This window comes from Budorcas taxicolor, chromosome 9 (assembly GCF_023091745.1).
Source record: "Budorcas taxicolor isolate Tak-1 chromosome 9, Takin1.1, whole genome shotgun sequence".
NCBI classification, from domain to species: Eukaryota; Metazoa; Chordata; class Mammalia; order Artiodactyla; family Bovidae; genus Budorcas; species Budorcas taxicolor.
In genome coordinates, this window is record NC_068918.1 from 75,179,044 (window position 1) to 75,194,701 (window position 15,658).

The window sequence follows — 15,658 nt, forward strand, 5'->3', positions numbered from 1 at the left end:
GTTTATTATTTTATTTTCATTATGAAAGTTATCACTACCTTCCACTGAGAAGTTATCACTGCCTTCCATCTTCCACTGAGGTGGTACAGTGTGTGAGAATAGGAACTCTTTTTTGTCTTTGTCAATGTTGAGACTTCTTGTGCTTAGAAAAAATGACACTGCATGACCGTTACACAGTATGATCTGAATGAATGTTTGTTGATAGAGTAATTTAAAAAATACTTTAAAAGACTAAACTAGAAGTGTGCAAAAGATTCTTTGGTAATTCAGTGCAGGAACATGTAGCTTAATTTCCCCAGAAAGCAATGCTTAAATTGATTTCAAAGAGTTAGTGGAAACTAGTGAGGCTTTTGGGGCAGGGAAGCCAACTCAGAGAAGAAAGAATAGCGTGGAAGTGCAAGACAGCATGGTGTACTCCCAGAAAAGCACATGAATCTGCAGGAGTGGATTATGGCTGCTGGATTCTAGAGGAGAGATGAGTAGAGGGTGGAGAAGTGTACGGGAACAAAACAGACGAAGTTAAGAAATTCACAACAGAATGTTGCTGAGAGATTTTATACAGGAGGATGATCTCGATCAGGCTTGTGAGTTTGGAGGCTTGCTCAGAGCAGGAGGACAGATATGAGGACTGGAGCAGGGAAACTGGTTTGTGCAGCATTGCAGAAGAGCTTCTATGGAAAAAACTGATAAAAATGGAGAAAGGGGGACTTCCCTGGTGGTCCTAAGGCTAAAACTCCACGGTCCCAATGCAGGGGGCCCTGGATTGATCCCTGGTCAGGGAACTAGATCCCACCTGCTGCAGCTAAGAGTTCATATGCCACGACTGAAGATCCCACATGCCGTAATGAAGATGGAAGATTCCAAGTGCTGCAACGAAGACCCGGTGCAGCCAAATAAATAAATGTTTAAAAAAGAAAAGATAAAAGAAAACGTTCAAAAAAAAAGAATGTTGAAAGGGTTGTCTACTGCAGTAGGAGGAAGAAGGATCAATGGGATATATTTTTTTATTTGAGGAGAGTTTCATGGAAATAGACTTAATCATTCTCACTTTTCTAAGTTGACTGAAAAGTAGAGGCTGGTAACAGGATGTTTTTGTTGGTTGATCAATTGATTTGTTTTTGGATAGATGTCTATTAGATGGTTGTACACATGAGCCTGGTTATCTGAAGAGAGGTTTGAGCTGGAGCTTATGAGCTGAGGGTTACATATACATACAGATGAACCCAAAATGTGATTGTGCTTATTCACTCACTGAGGAAAGGATATAGGATAGCAAGAGCATACTGAGGAGAACTATGGAGTTCAGGTCAGTTCAGTCGCTCAGTCGTGTCCGACTCTTTGTGACCCCATGGACAGCAGCATGCCAAGCTTCCCTGTCCATCACCAACTCCTGGAGCTTGCTCAAACTCCTGTCCACTGAGTTGGTGATGCCATTCAACCATCTCATCCTCTGTCATCCCCTTCTCCTCCTGCCTTCAATCTTTCCCAGTATCAGGGTCTTTTCTAATGAGTCAATTCTTCCCATCAGGTGGCCAAAGTATTGGAGTTTCAGTATCAGTTCTTCCAATGAATACTCAGGGTTGTTTTCCTTTATGATTGATTGGTTTGATCTCCTTGCAGTCTTCTCCAACATCACAGTTCAAAAGCATCAATTCTTCAGTGCTCAGCTTTCTTTATGGTCCAACTCTCACATCTATACATGACTACTGGAAAAACCATCGCTTTGGCTAGACAGACATTTGTTGACAAAGTAATGTCGCTGCTTTTGAATATGCTGTCTAGGTTTGTCATAGCTTTTCTTCCAAGGAGCAAGCTTCTGTTAATTTCATGGCTGCAGTCACAGTCTGCAGTGATTTTGGTGCCCAAGAAGAGAAAATCTTTCTCTGCTTTTTAATATGCTATCTAAGTTTGTCATAGCTTTTTTTGCAATCAAAGATGCAAAGCTTCTTTTAACTTCATGGCTGCAGTCACCATCTGCAATAATTCTTGCCTGGAGAAATCCCCATGGACAGAGGAGTCTGACAGGCTGCGGTCCATGTGGTCAGAGTTGGACACAGCTGAAGCAACTTAGCATGAATGCATACAACATAGTAATTCAATGTTTTTTATATATTGAGAAATGGTCAGCACAGATCTAGTTAACAGGTATCACCACACATGGTTATAATTTTTTTTTCTTGTGGTGAAAACTTTTAAGATCTACTCATACGCTACTGTATTATTAACCGCAGTTACCCTGCTGTGCATTACAATGCTCTGACTCATTTATTGTATAACTGGAAATTTGTATTTTTGGAATACCTTCACTATTTTGCCCAAATGCCACCCTTTGCCTCTGGCAACCACAAATCTATTCTCTATATCAATGAGTGTTTGTTTTCAGATTCCATATATAAGTGAAAAAAATCATACAGTATTTGTCTTTCTTTGATGTTTTTCACTTAGTAAAGGGGCTTCCTTCGTAGCTCAGTCAGTAAAGAATCCATCTGCAATGCAGGAGGCCCACGTTCTATTCCTGGTTCAGAAAGATCCCCTAGAAAAAGAAATGACAACTCCATTATTCTTGTCTGGGAAATCCCATGGACAGAGGAGCCTGGCCGGCTACAGTCCATGGGGTTGCAAGAGTCAGACATGACTGAGCAACTAAACCACCTCTACTAATATCCTCAAAATCCATCCACATTGTTTCAAATGGCAAGATTTCTTTCCTTTTTTTATGGCTAAACAATGTTATATTGTGCATATGAATACTACACTTTATTCATTCATCCGTCCATAGACACATACATCTTGGCTATTGTAAATAACATTGCAGAGAACATAAGATTGTTCTTTTTGACAAACTTCTGTTTTTTTGAGTTAGTGCTTTCATTTCCTATGGATAAACACCCAGAAGTGGAATTGTGGGACTATATGATAGTTCTATTTTTAATTTTTTGAGGAAATTCCATACTGTTTTCCATACTGGCTATATTAACTTATGTTCCTACCAACAGTGTACAAGGGTTCCTCTTGCTCCATATCCTTGCCAATGCTTGTCATTTCTTGTCTTTTTGATGATAACTAGTATGCCTGTGAGGTTGTAACTCATTGTGGGTTTGACTTACATTTTACCTGATGTTTAGTGATGTTCAGCATGTTCTGTTGTACCTGTTGACCATCGGTTTATCTTCCTTGGAAATATGTCTGTTCAGATCCTCTGCCCATTTATTAATTGGATTATCTTTTTATTGATTAATTCAGATTTTAATTTGAATTAGTTAAAATTAAAACCTGCTCTGTTCAGATTTTCTGTTTCTTTGTATTTGTAAATGGTATGTTTCTAGGAAATTATCCATTTCTTTTAGGTTGTCCAATTTGTTATATATTTGTTTCTCATAGTCTTTAATGGTTCTTTGTATTTTGTGTATTAAGTACAATATCTCTGTTTCATTTCTGATTTTATTTATTTGTTTTTTTGTTGGTGAGTCTAGTTAAGGGCTTTTCAGTTTTGTCTGTCCTTTCAAAAAACCAGCTCTTAGTTTCTTTGATTTTTTCTATTGTCTTTTTAGTCTCTCAATCATTTATTTCCACTCTGATATTTGTTATTTGGGAAGATCCCCTGGAAGAGGGCATGGCAATCCACTCCAATACGCTCGCCTGAGAATCCCATGGATAGAGGAGCTTGGTGGGCTACAGTCCATATAGGGTCTCAAAGAGTCAGACATGACTGAAGTGACTTAGCACCACCACATTTGTTATTACCTTCCTCCTGCTAACTTTAGGCTTCATTTGTTCTTCTTTTCTAGTTCTTTAAGGTGTGAAGTTAGGTAGTTTTTTTTAAGATCTTGTTTCGTGATGTACCTCTTAGAATTACTTTTGTCTTGTTATATCTGTTGTGCTGTTGCTGCGTCTGTTGTATTTGTGTTGTGTTGTGCTTCCATTTTATTTTTCTCAAAGCATTTTGTTGGTTTCTTCTCTGACCCATTGGTTGGTCAGTAGCATGATGTTTAATCTCCACATAGCTGTGAATTTCCCAGTTTTCTTCTTGTAATTAATTTCTAGTTTCATACTAGAAAAGATGTGGTTGGAAAAGGTGGGTGCTATGATTTCAATCTTCTTGAATTCATTAAACTATTTTTTGTGACTTAACATGATCTATTCTGGAGAATACTCCATGTAGAAAAATGTGTATTCTGCTGCTTTCGGATGGAATGTTCTGTATGTGTCTAAGTCCATTTTATTTAATGTGTTTTTCAAGACCAATGAGGTTCCCTGGTAGCTCAGCTGGTAAAGAGTCCGCCTGCATGCAGGAGAACCCGGTTCGATGCCTGGGTTGGGAAGATCCGCTGGAGAAGAGATAGGTTACCCACTCCAGTATTCTTGCCTGGAGAATTCCATGGACATAGGAGACTGGCAGGCTACAGTTTATGGGTTGCAGAGTCAGACACGACTGAGCGACTTTCACAAGATCAATGTTTTCTTATCGCTTTTCTGTCTGGAAGATCTATTTAATGAAGAAAGTGGGGTATTAAAGTCTCCTATTGAGTGCTCTTCTATACACTGGCCTTGGGATTGGTGAGTCCATGAAAGCCCTTTAAGAACTGTTTCAGACAGTAAAGAATCTGCCTGAAATGCAGGAGACCCGGTTTGGATCCCTGGGTCAGGAACATCCCTTGGAGAAGGGAATGGAAACTCACTCCAGTATTCTTGCCTGGAGAATCCTATGGACAGAGGAGCCTGGCAGGCCAGAATTGATGGGGTCACAAAGAGTCAGACATGACTGAGTGACTAAAACTTTCACTTTCTCAGTTTGCTATATAACCTTGTGGGCCTCATGGATGCAAACCCTGCTGGCTTTCAAAACTGTGTTTGGGGAACTTCTCTCTGATCTGCAGGTCTTAAAAGTTGGAATGCCAGATGATGCAGGGTGCAAACCCTTGCCTCCTCAGGGAAAATCTTCAGAATGTGAGTTCTCTCCAAGTTGTGGGTCACTGCACTGGCTGGGTTTTATGGCAAGACTGTGTCTCAGCCTCTCCTATCCATTCTCATTTGCCATATATGTGGGAATTCCTCAGCTAGTTGCCCCACCACCACCCCCTGCGCAAGAAAACTGTTCTACATGTAGCTGTAAATTTTCTGTGTCCCCAGGAAGGAGTGAGTTTAGAATCCTCCTATATCACCATCTTAACTGGAACTCTGTGTTTGGTCTCTTTGCATCAGCAAAGCCCAGCATAAAGTAGGCACTTAATCAATGCTTATTGAATGAATGAATACATAACGGTGTTTCTAATTAAAATGTGAAGTAACTATTGATCGATCTTGTGAAATTGCAAGTTCATGTTTTTTCTGTCAGTAATTTCTTGATGTGGAGTAAAAAGTTTAATTTGGAAATTAATTTTGTTTTTCACCTAAGCCCAGGATATACAGACAAAGTTTGGGAGCTCTTGAGAGAAATATTGCCCGAGTTTAAGCTGTCAGCTGAGTCCAGCTCTGAAAGCAAAATAACTGACATAGATGCCAAATTAAAAGAACAAGGAAAAGAAGTGAAGGATGGGAAAGAAGTGAAAGATGGCAAGGAATTCAAGCCTGAAAATTCAACAACAGCACTAAAATTGCCTGAGAAAAGTGAAAGGGCTTTAAAGGGTAAGACAATTATATCACAATATTATTCAGTATGAATATTGTATGTAAATGCTTTATAATCATTGCTGAATTTAACGACTACTTATAAGCATTGTCATTTATTATGTGTTGTGAAAACAGTCATTCAAGTTTCTCTATTTCCTGGATATTACAGCTTGCAGTGGTGTTTATGTTAATTATTTCACTATATTTTGCTCTCCTTGTAATCAAAGGTAATTATATATTTTAATGATATTAAATTAATATAGTATTAGTATAGAAAAAAAGACATTAAGTTTTCAGTTTCCCTTCATTAAACACATCTTTCTTATATGTCATATGTAGAGTGGAATGGGCCAAAATACCAAACCTGAAAAGTGGTCCTATTTCAAAAAATGTGAAATGGACACAGATGAGACAGTGATTTGCAGGTTGTTTATTATAAGGTGAAAGTTAAAATCTAGAAATTATATTTTTCAAGTTATTTTACAAAGTGTAGAAGTGTTTCTCTTAAAGTGAGAAATATATTTAATAAGTGGTCATTTTATGCTTTCTAAAATATTTCATATAGCCGTACATATGAACAATAATGCTTGCAAGTAGAGTTGAATATACTAGAAAATACTAAATTTTTTGTATAACTGTGATAACATCTCTAACGGTCTTTCAGATATTTATGCTTTAGAAGATATTGATGTTTTGTTCTTATTTAGATCTTGCACATCAGCATTTCCAATCATATACTGCCCTGAAATAACTACTGTAAATGTTCCTCAAAGATAAGCAAAAAAAATTAAGTATGTGTGATATCTGCCCCATCATAGATCCCTCTTAAAATAATCTAATGTGCATTAGTTTATAAAAGAAAGCAAAAATGAAAAAAGTGGGCTGCAGTTCATGGGGTTGCTAAGAGTTTGACATGACTTAGCAACTTAACACGGAGAAGGCAATGGCACCCCACTCCAGTACTCTTGCCTGGAAAATCCCATGGGCAGAGGAGCCTGGTAGGATGCAGTCCATGGGGTCGCTGGGAGTTGGACACGACTCAGTGACTTCACTTTCACTTTTCACTTTCATGCATTGGAGAAGGAAATGAGAAGCCACTCCAGTGTTCTTGCCTGGAGAATCCCAGGGACGGCGGAGCCTGGTGGGCTGTCGTCTATGTGGTCACAGACAGTTGGACACGACTGAAGCAACTTAGCAGCAGCAGCAGCAGCAACAGCAGCAGCAACTTAACAACAGCAGCATCCATCCATCCAATTAACCGTTCATTCAATGTACCTGGGCTTCCCTGGTGGCTCAGTTGGTAAAGGTCTGCCTGCAATGCTGGAGACTTGGGTTCAAACCCTGGGTCAGAAATATCCCCTGGAGAAGGCAGTGGCAAACCACTCCAGTATTCTTGCCTGGAGAATTTCATGGACAGAGGAGCCTGGCAGGCTACAGTCCATGGAGTCACAAAGATCAATGTACTACTTGCTGAGAATACCTGTAACGTGTTCCAGGAATTAGCAGTAACCTGAACAAAATCAGATGTGGATCTCACCTCTTAGAGCTTAGGTAATGTGAGAAGGACTGACATTAATTTTAAAAATCATAAATACATACGAAGACATGAGTCTTGAAGGGAAATACAGGAAACTATATGTCATTCACATGGGAGACCTAGTCTGGGGCACCAGGGAAGAATTCCTTAAGGAATTTGGAGCTGTGTTCACAAAAATTAGAAGGGTATCTGGGGGAAGATGGTGGACTGTGGAGGGAAGAGAATTCTAGGTAGAAGAGAGAGCTTATATAAAGATTATGAGGCAGCAGCAGAAATGACAGTGACTTGGAAGATCTGGTAGATGTTCTCAGCTGGAAGAGAGGATGTGAGGAAGAAAGTGGCTTAAAAAGAACCTGAAGAAGTAGGTAGGAGAGTGATCATGTCAAAACTTCTAGGTCATGCTAAGATATTTGATCTTTACCAAAGAGCCGTTGACAGCTAATGAAGAGTTGAGAGTTGAATCATGATCGATTTCACATTTTGAAAAGGATAATCTGATTCTCTGGAAAAAAAATTTGGAAGGCAGGTGGAGGTGGAAGGTCAGTGGCACGAGAAGTCACAGAAAAAAACAATTTGATGACTGTTGTATCAGCTCATGTTAGAGATGACAGTCGCTTGGAGTAGGTTAATAGGATTCTCACAGTGGAGAAGCAGATACAGTAAATTATTGAGAGATACTTATGAAGTAAAAAATAGTAGGATGTGGCAAAGATAATTTGTAGAATTCTTACTTGCAGAACTGGATAGATGGTAGTATGTTTAATGGGTAATGAAAAAAAGGAATGGCTTTATGAGGAGAGATCACAAAATGATTTAGAGCATACCGAATTTGAGGTGCCTTTAAGAAATCAAGTGTACTTTTCATGTCAGGAGTTCCAGGCTGTTGATATACCCTTGGGAATCATTGACAAATGCATGCTAAATTAAATGATGAATGATATTCCCAATGAGATGGTGTAGAGTGAGAAGATTAGGAACCTTAAGACTAAGCCTGAAAGAAGCTAAATATCTGAGAGCTGGTACAAAATAACGAGCTGGCAAACAAGGTTAAAGAATGGCCAGGAAAATAGGAAGATCAGCAGAGCAGGTCACTGTTGAAAATCAAAGGAAAAGAATGTTTCAAGAATCGGAGAGATTGTCTGTTCCAGATAGTGCTGAGAGTTGAAATATGATGGGAGTTCAAATTTCTCTGTTAGATTTTATGATACAGATCATGATTATTTAAAATAGGACAGAAGCTTGCAGAACTAGAGGAAGATTGTCTCCAGTAGGACGTAGGACTCAGCTGCTAATTGTACTCAGAGGGGTTGGCCAGATGGGTGAAATGAAGCAACAGAGGAACAATAAATTTATTCATGTATTGGCAAAAACACATTTTGGTACACATTTTTGCATACTTTCCAAATTTCTATGTGATGTAGTGTGTTTTTCCTATTTACAGATTTTATTATATATTATTTTAAGTTATGGGTTTTGAATAAGCTTTTAGTGAAAGTGAAAGTATTAGTCTCTCAGTTGTCTCTGACTCTTTGCAACCCCCTGGACTGTAGCTCACCAGGCTCCCCTGTCCATGGGATTTCCCAGGCAAGAATGCTGGAATGGATTGCCATTCCCTTCTCCAGGGGCTCTTCTGGACTCAGGATTAAACCCAGGTATCTTGTATTACAGGCAGATTCTTTACTGTCAGAGCCACCAGGGAAGCCTATTTTAAAAATCATACATGAAGTCATATATTATTACCTGTAACTAGTTTTAGGTCAAAACCACAAAATAAAATTCTGATTGTCTATTTTTATACTTGTTTCCAAATTAAATTTTCATCCTACACTTATAGTTATCTTTGCCTTTGTATCTAACATAGATGTTAAATCTACTATAAAGCTAGAAGCCAAGATAGTTTTATTTTAGAGGCTGAGAAACAGCACATGATGTTAATATTATAGATTTTTTATATATACAAATTTTTAAAAACACAACCTGATCAATACTGATTATAGATTTAGCAAATGACAAAAGAATGAATGGCAGAAATTTGAAATTTCTGTTTTAGAACTGGAAGGGATTTATTAGGAAATAAAAAATCTCAGGGGATTTTTTAAGGTGAAGGAAAACATGTTTGACAGAAATATAAATATGGATGGAAATTCAAGTGGCAGATGGTTCTGGGTACTGGGTTTACTATGCACACCTTGTTGACAATAAGGTGTTGGTGTGGATGTTGGTTGGTGGCCAGTCTCCACCAGAAGATATTCTAGAGGAAGAAAGCTGAATTTCTTGAAATGCAGACCCCAAATAAAGAAAATCTAAGAGGGCTCCACATTTAGGACTCAACTTTAAATAAATTTTTTCTTGATTTTTTTTTTCTTTTCAAAATAAGACTAGCCTGACACCATGATTTTATACAGATAAATGATATTCACCTGATTACATTTAGCATAAAATTATTTGTAGTCATTAATGACATGTCTTTCACAATATATGTCGATTTTTAAAGCTTTTTGTTTTGTTTTGATGTTACTAATTCGAGGTGAGTAGTGTTTGGGGAAGTTTGTGGTTATTTTTCTTTTTACACTTAAATAATACTATTGTTTTAGCTTTCTTTTTCAACACTAATTGAGTAAGCAATATAGATTGAGATTTTGTAGTTAAAGGATTTTATTGTATTTTTTAACATGTCAGACAAAGCAGATGCAAAAGACCTTGGAAAGAAGAGGAGCAAAGATGGAGAGAAGGAAAGAGAAAAGGAAAAATTCAAATGGTCAATACATGGTTCAAGACCCTCATCAGATGTACAATATTCTCTACAGTCTCTGTCAGATTGTAAGCTCTCAGTCTCCTTGAATAATAGTTATTGTACACATTTCCTAAAATGCTGGAGAACATTGGAGCACAGAAATGTATTTCCTGTTCAGATATATCTAAATGAGCTTTTCAGAGTTGCCCATAATTGTTAAGCTCTCAGATGGTTGTGCATAATGAAGCAAGATCTTACATACGAGACAGAAGCCAAAATTATCAAAGTACTTATGGTGCAACAGTCACAAAAGTGTTTACATGAATGAAGATATATACTAATATATATTATTATAGTGTATATAACATAGTTTACATTACAAAATATATTAGTATATTTACATAAATATTTTATTAGATATTAATATATATTAGTATATGTCCTCTTCTATATAGGTTCTATATATATATGTATATATAAAATCTTTTCTAAAAAACTTTATAGTCCTAACATTGAGTCATCTATCTTGGTGCTTCCAGAATGCATAATTCTCAGTTCACTCCTCTTTACATGAAAACATGTCCATTTACGCCCAGTATTATGCTTTATCATTTTTTTTCATTTTGTCTTTTCTGAATACATTGCTGTGTTTTTTTGTGAAAACAGCTTCATAGCTATGGCTTTGCATTTTTGCAGAAAGATATTTGGTGTTTTGGTAAAGAAAATACAAACACTAGTCATTTTTTTGTATTTTTAACTTCCTATTAAACATTTTTTTTGTTATATTGATATCTTAAGTAATCTTTTTTGATAGTCGATGACATAACATCCCCCAGTTTACTGATAGTTATTTATATTTGTGAGATTGCAAAACCGTTTCTTGAGTTTCTTTGTAAAAATGAAGGTAATAATGCCTTTTTCTCTACCAAACTCATAGTTAAGGTCAACCTCAAGAAACAGTATGTAGTTCAAAGTTTGGACTGTGGACTAAAATTGCCTGGGTTCAGATCTCTGCTCCATGAAAAATATGTATTGGAGAAGGAAAAAATTTACCTCTAGTCTCTCCAGGTTCTTCTAGCTGGTATAAGAATCAAATTGATATAAGGCATATTCACAGAAGAAAAAAATAATAATCATTATGTATTACTACGTATGGGACCTTATAAGAAAAATAAGACCCAAAGAGATGTTAGGTAATTGAGGCTTATCTACCATGTGAGAGAAGGAGAAAGGGGGTAGGGGTTGTGACTTAAAATGAGAGGAAAACAATTCACTGGAGATGGGAAAACAAATGTTTACAAAACAAATGTTTGCTCTGCCAGGCAGAGACAGTGGAATACAGAGAGGACTCTGGTCTCCAGGCCATGCTGAGTGCCCCCCAAACACACCTGGCCCACATTCTTTATAGTCTCTTTGGTGACAATACTCTGCCTGGACCAGGCCTTTAAATTCTTTTAGACAGTTATGAGGGGTGGTAAGTTCTTAAAAAACATCAGGCTAAAATAATCCTCATGCCAAGGAGATACATTTTGGGATGACAAATTTTGCTCGCGTACATATACAAATTTTCTTTTTAAATGTGAAAACATATTTTTATAAGTTTGGCATATTTCACATCTTAATCCATTCTGGAGTGAGCCAGGGCTCACATCTAATTTACATAATGTGGCTTTAAAGATATTATTCTTCAATAAACATTATTTAGTGCAGTTATAGATAACTGCTTAAACTTTAAAGGAATAAAACAAAACTTTTCAATTAAAAATAAAAACAAGAAGAAAATAAATTCTGTTGTTTTGACCAGAATCTTTAAAGGACAAAAACACCATGAATCAAATGTAGTAATTTCAGGGATATTAGGGAATAAATATTGATTCTCAGAAGCAAATCTACAAGCATTATACATTTCAAACTAAGTTACCTTCTTAGTTTCCCTTTCTCATGAGAGGATTAATTTGTGTTTTTTTTTCTCCTTGAAATGACATAGAAACTCCCAAACTTCTTTAAATTCAAATGAAAGATTCTATGAAAGTTAAGTTACATAGGCTAATAGCCAGAGTGAGTTTATGTAGTAACTTTTTTACATTGAAATAAAGTGATTCCTTAATGAATTATATGGTACTATTATGAAAGTAAAACTAATGAGACATTCTATACTATAGATGTACATTTAAGAGTTAACATTTTTTAAATGCATGTCAAGTCGTTTACCTATTTTTCATCAGCAAAGATAAGGTCATTAAGAAATTTGAATGGTCTACCATGACCTGCCAGACCCATTTTGGCTAGAATTCCCATGACACAATATATGTTTGGATTTACAGGTTCTTCAGCAATACAGTCCCCTCAGATGGTAGTATATGCAACCTTCACACCTCTCTATTTGTTTGAAAAGAAGATATTTTTATTAGAGAAGATGGTAAGCACTCAAGGCCGAGAAACTTGGTATAATTTATGGTGTTTGTGTGTGTCTGTGGTCCTTTGTTGTAGAAAAGTGTTGTTTTTTTTCGTTACCAAGTCATGTCTGACTCTTTGCAACCCCATGGAATGAAGCAAGCCAGTCCTCCACTATCTCCTAGAGTTTGCTCAATTCATGTCCATTGAGTCTGAGATGCCATCCAATCATCTTATCCTCTGCTATCCCCTTCTTTTGCCTTCAGTGTTTCCCAGCATCAGGTTCTTTGCAGTTAGTTGGTCTTCACATCAGGTGGCCAAAGTATTAGAGCTTCAGCTTCAGCATCAGTCCTTTCAATGAATTTTCAGGGTTGATTTCCTTTAAGATTGACTAGTTTGATCTCCTTGCTGTCCAAGGGACTCTCAAGATTCTTCTCCAGCTCCACAATCCAAAAGCATCGGTTCTTCAGCACTCAGCCTTCCTTATGGTCCACCTCTCACATTCATACATGATTACAGGAAAAAACATAGTTTTGACTATAATGCACCTTTGTCAGCAAAGTGATGTCTCTGCTTTTTAATACACTGTCCAGATCTGTCATAGCTTTCTTTCCACCGAGCAAGCATTTTTTAATTTCATGGCCACAGTCACAGTCTGCAGTGATTTTGGTGGCCAAAAAAGGAAAATCTGTCCCTGCTCCCACTTTTTCCCATTCTATTTGTCATGAAGTGATGGGACCAGATGCCATGATCTTTAGTTTTAAGTGTTGAGATTCAAGTCAGATTTTTCACTCTCCTCTTTCACCCTCATCAAGAAGCCGCTCTTCACTTTCTGCCGTTAGAATAGTATCATCTGCATATATGAGGTTGTTGAAATTTCTCCCAGCAATCTTGATTTCAGCTTGTGATTCATCCAGCCTGGCATTTTGCATGACGTACTCTCATATAAGTTAAATAAACAGGGTGACAGTAGATAGCCTTGTCTACTCATTTCCCAATCTTGAACCAGTCTGTTGTTCCATGTCCAGTTCTAAGTGTTGCTTCTTGACCTTCATACAGATTTCTCTGGAGACAGGTAAGGTGGTCTGATACTCCCATCTCTTTAGGAATTTTCCAAAGTTTGTCAACACTCTTTTGCAACAATGAAAGTAGAAAATATACCATTATTCAATTACAATTTTATTCTTGAATTTCAGTCTTGTCTCTGTAATTAAACACTTCGGTACAGGGACTCAGTACAGGCAAAGTTTTCTTAATGCTGTTCTGTGCTTAGTCCCTCAGTTGTGTCCCATTCTGAGACCAACCCCATGGACTATAGCCCACCAGGCTTCTCTGTCCATGGGGCTTTTCCAGGGAAGAATACTGGGGTGGGTTGCCATGGCCTTTTCCAGGGGATCTTCCCAACCCAGGGATCCAACCCAGGTCTCCCACAATGCGGGCAGATTCTTTACCAGCTGAGCTACTGGGGAAGCCCAGATGATTGCAATAGTTTAATCTAAAAGAAAAAAAAAAGATGTAGTTTTATATAGTTTATCAGTTCTCTTCATTGTAAACAAAGGGCATCAAATCATGTATTTCAGTGAGAATTGTGTAAATCATTTCTAAGTAATAGTACATCACTTTTCTATAAACAGATCATACATACTTTCTTAATCTAAGACAAATTAAATGAATTCATATCTAGTAATCCACTGCTATGAATGCTAAAATAATATACACAAAAATGTTATTTGCTCTTTTCTTAGAAAGTTAACAACTTATAGAAAATTTAGAAAATATGGACAAAGGGGTTTAAAATTTAAATATTTGTAATATAAATGCCTAGTCATAGGCACTGTTTAACATTTTGGCCTATGTACTTTGCTTTTTTTTTTTTTTTTTCTTCTCTGCATATTTCCTACATGTATATGTGTATAAACTTTTTACTCAGGGAAATTCTATTTTACTTCCTGTTTTGAAATGAGCTTTTTCACTTGACACTGTATCACTAACATTTTCCTGTGATGTTAAACATTTGACAACATAATATTTAATAGTTACATGAGATGTGTGGATTTGCCATAATTTTTGTTATTTTTGGGTTTTGGACATTAAAAAATCATTCTTTTCTCCTTCCCTTTTAAAGGGTAAAGCTCACTAAATTATTCTTCAATCTATTTAGACAAACATCTTATTGCATTTGTATTGATCCCTAACCCTCTAGGGGGAATTTTAAACATCCAGCACTTTATTGCTAGAATTCCATGTGTCTGAAATCGTGTGAACTCCGGGAGTTGGTGATGGACAAGGAGGCCTGGCGTGCTGCGATTCATGGGGTCACAAAGAGTCGGACACAACTGAGCGACTGAATTGACTGAAATCATTACATTAAAGTATAAGAAAACAGTAATAAATAATTTGATTAATTAGAAACAGCTTACTATTTAAAAATTGAATGGAAATTTGGTTGAAATGTAAATACACCAATTGTATGATTATTGCACTTATCTTTGTCTTCTGGATGATTTGACCAAGGAGCTTAAATGTTATCATTTCTTCTTCCTTTTCTTTCCTTCTTCCTGCCTCCACCTTCTCCTTCTCTTTTTTAGATAGGAAACATTCCTTACTGCAAAAGTCTGCAATGTAAGAAGGGTAATATTGTCAAGACAATAGGACAAAATGTGCTATTATGAATATAGAGAAAAGGGCAGTTCTTCTGTTTTTATTTAAAAGTTATTCAAGTTTAGTCATGGCTAAATTCAAGTGTGCTTCTCAGGGTCCCCCCTCAACTTAAGTCTCTTTTTAGGATGGCTGCATCAGCCCTGATTTTATTTTTTCTTAATCTTATTACCTGACATTGGCCATTGCCTTAGCTATTCCAGAGATATTAAACCCTCTAATACTGTGGACTGCAAAAGACCATGAGCCATGCTTTGTGGAGTGTTCCATGGGAAGTACTTAAGTACTTTTTAAAATTAAAACACAAAAAGATAAGATTGACATCATAATTACACAAAAAAGAAGGCACAGAAAAACTCACTTGAACTTTTGTCTTTCTGACTGAAAAACCGGTAAACAAAATTTTTTAAATTTAAAAGCCCCAAAAAAAGCACGTGTTTATTCATTAATTCAATAGATGTTAATTAATTATTCTTTGCTAAACAGCTAGCTGGAATCTGAGGAAGACACCATGTTGAGCGTGATTAATAAGGACTTTTCCCGCAAAGTTTAGAGTTGATGAGAAAAACAGACGAGCAAGCAGTAATAAAGTTAGAATATTAGCATAATAGAAGTTGCTTGGAATATGGTAGATGTAGCATTTAAATGAAGTGCATTGACTGAGTAACCAAATAAATGAATTAATGAAGGAGTGAAAAAATGTATATGGAACACATAGCAGAGAC

General features: G+C 36.7%; 1 protein-coding gene across 1 annotated transcript in view; it reads left to right on the plus strand.

Moving 5' to 3' along the window:
* Positions 1–15,658, plus strand: part of ADGB (androglobin) — a 185,955-nt gene that overhangs the window by 56,204 nt on the left and 114,093 nt on the right. The window contains exons 8-10 of the mRNA XM_052645937.1: positions 5,396–5,625; positions 9,827–9,967; positions 12,206–12,300. Of these exons, the coding sequence (XP_052501897.1) occupies positions 5,396–5,625; positions 9,827–9,967; positions 12,206–12,300 (466 nt within the window). The remainder of the gene's footprint in view (positions 1–5,395; positions 5,626–9,826; positions 9,968–12,205; positions 12,301–15,658) is intronic.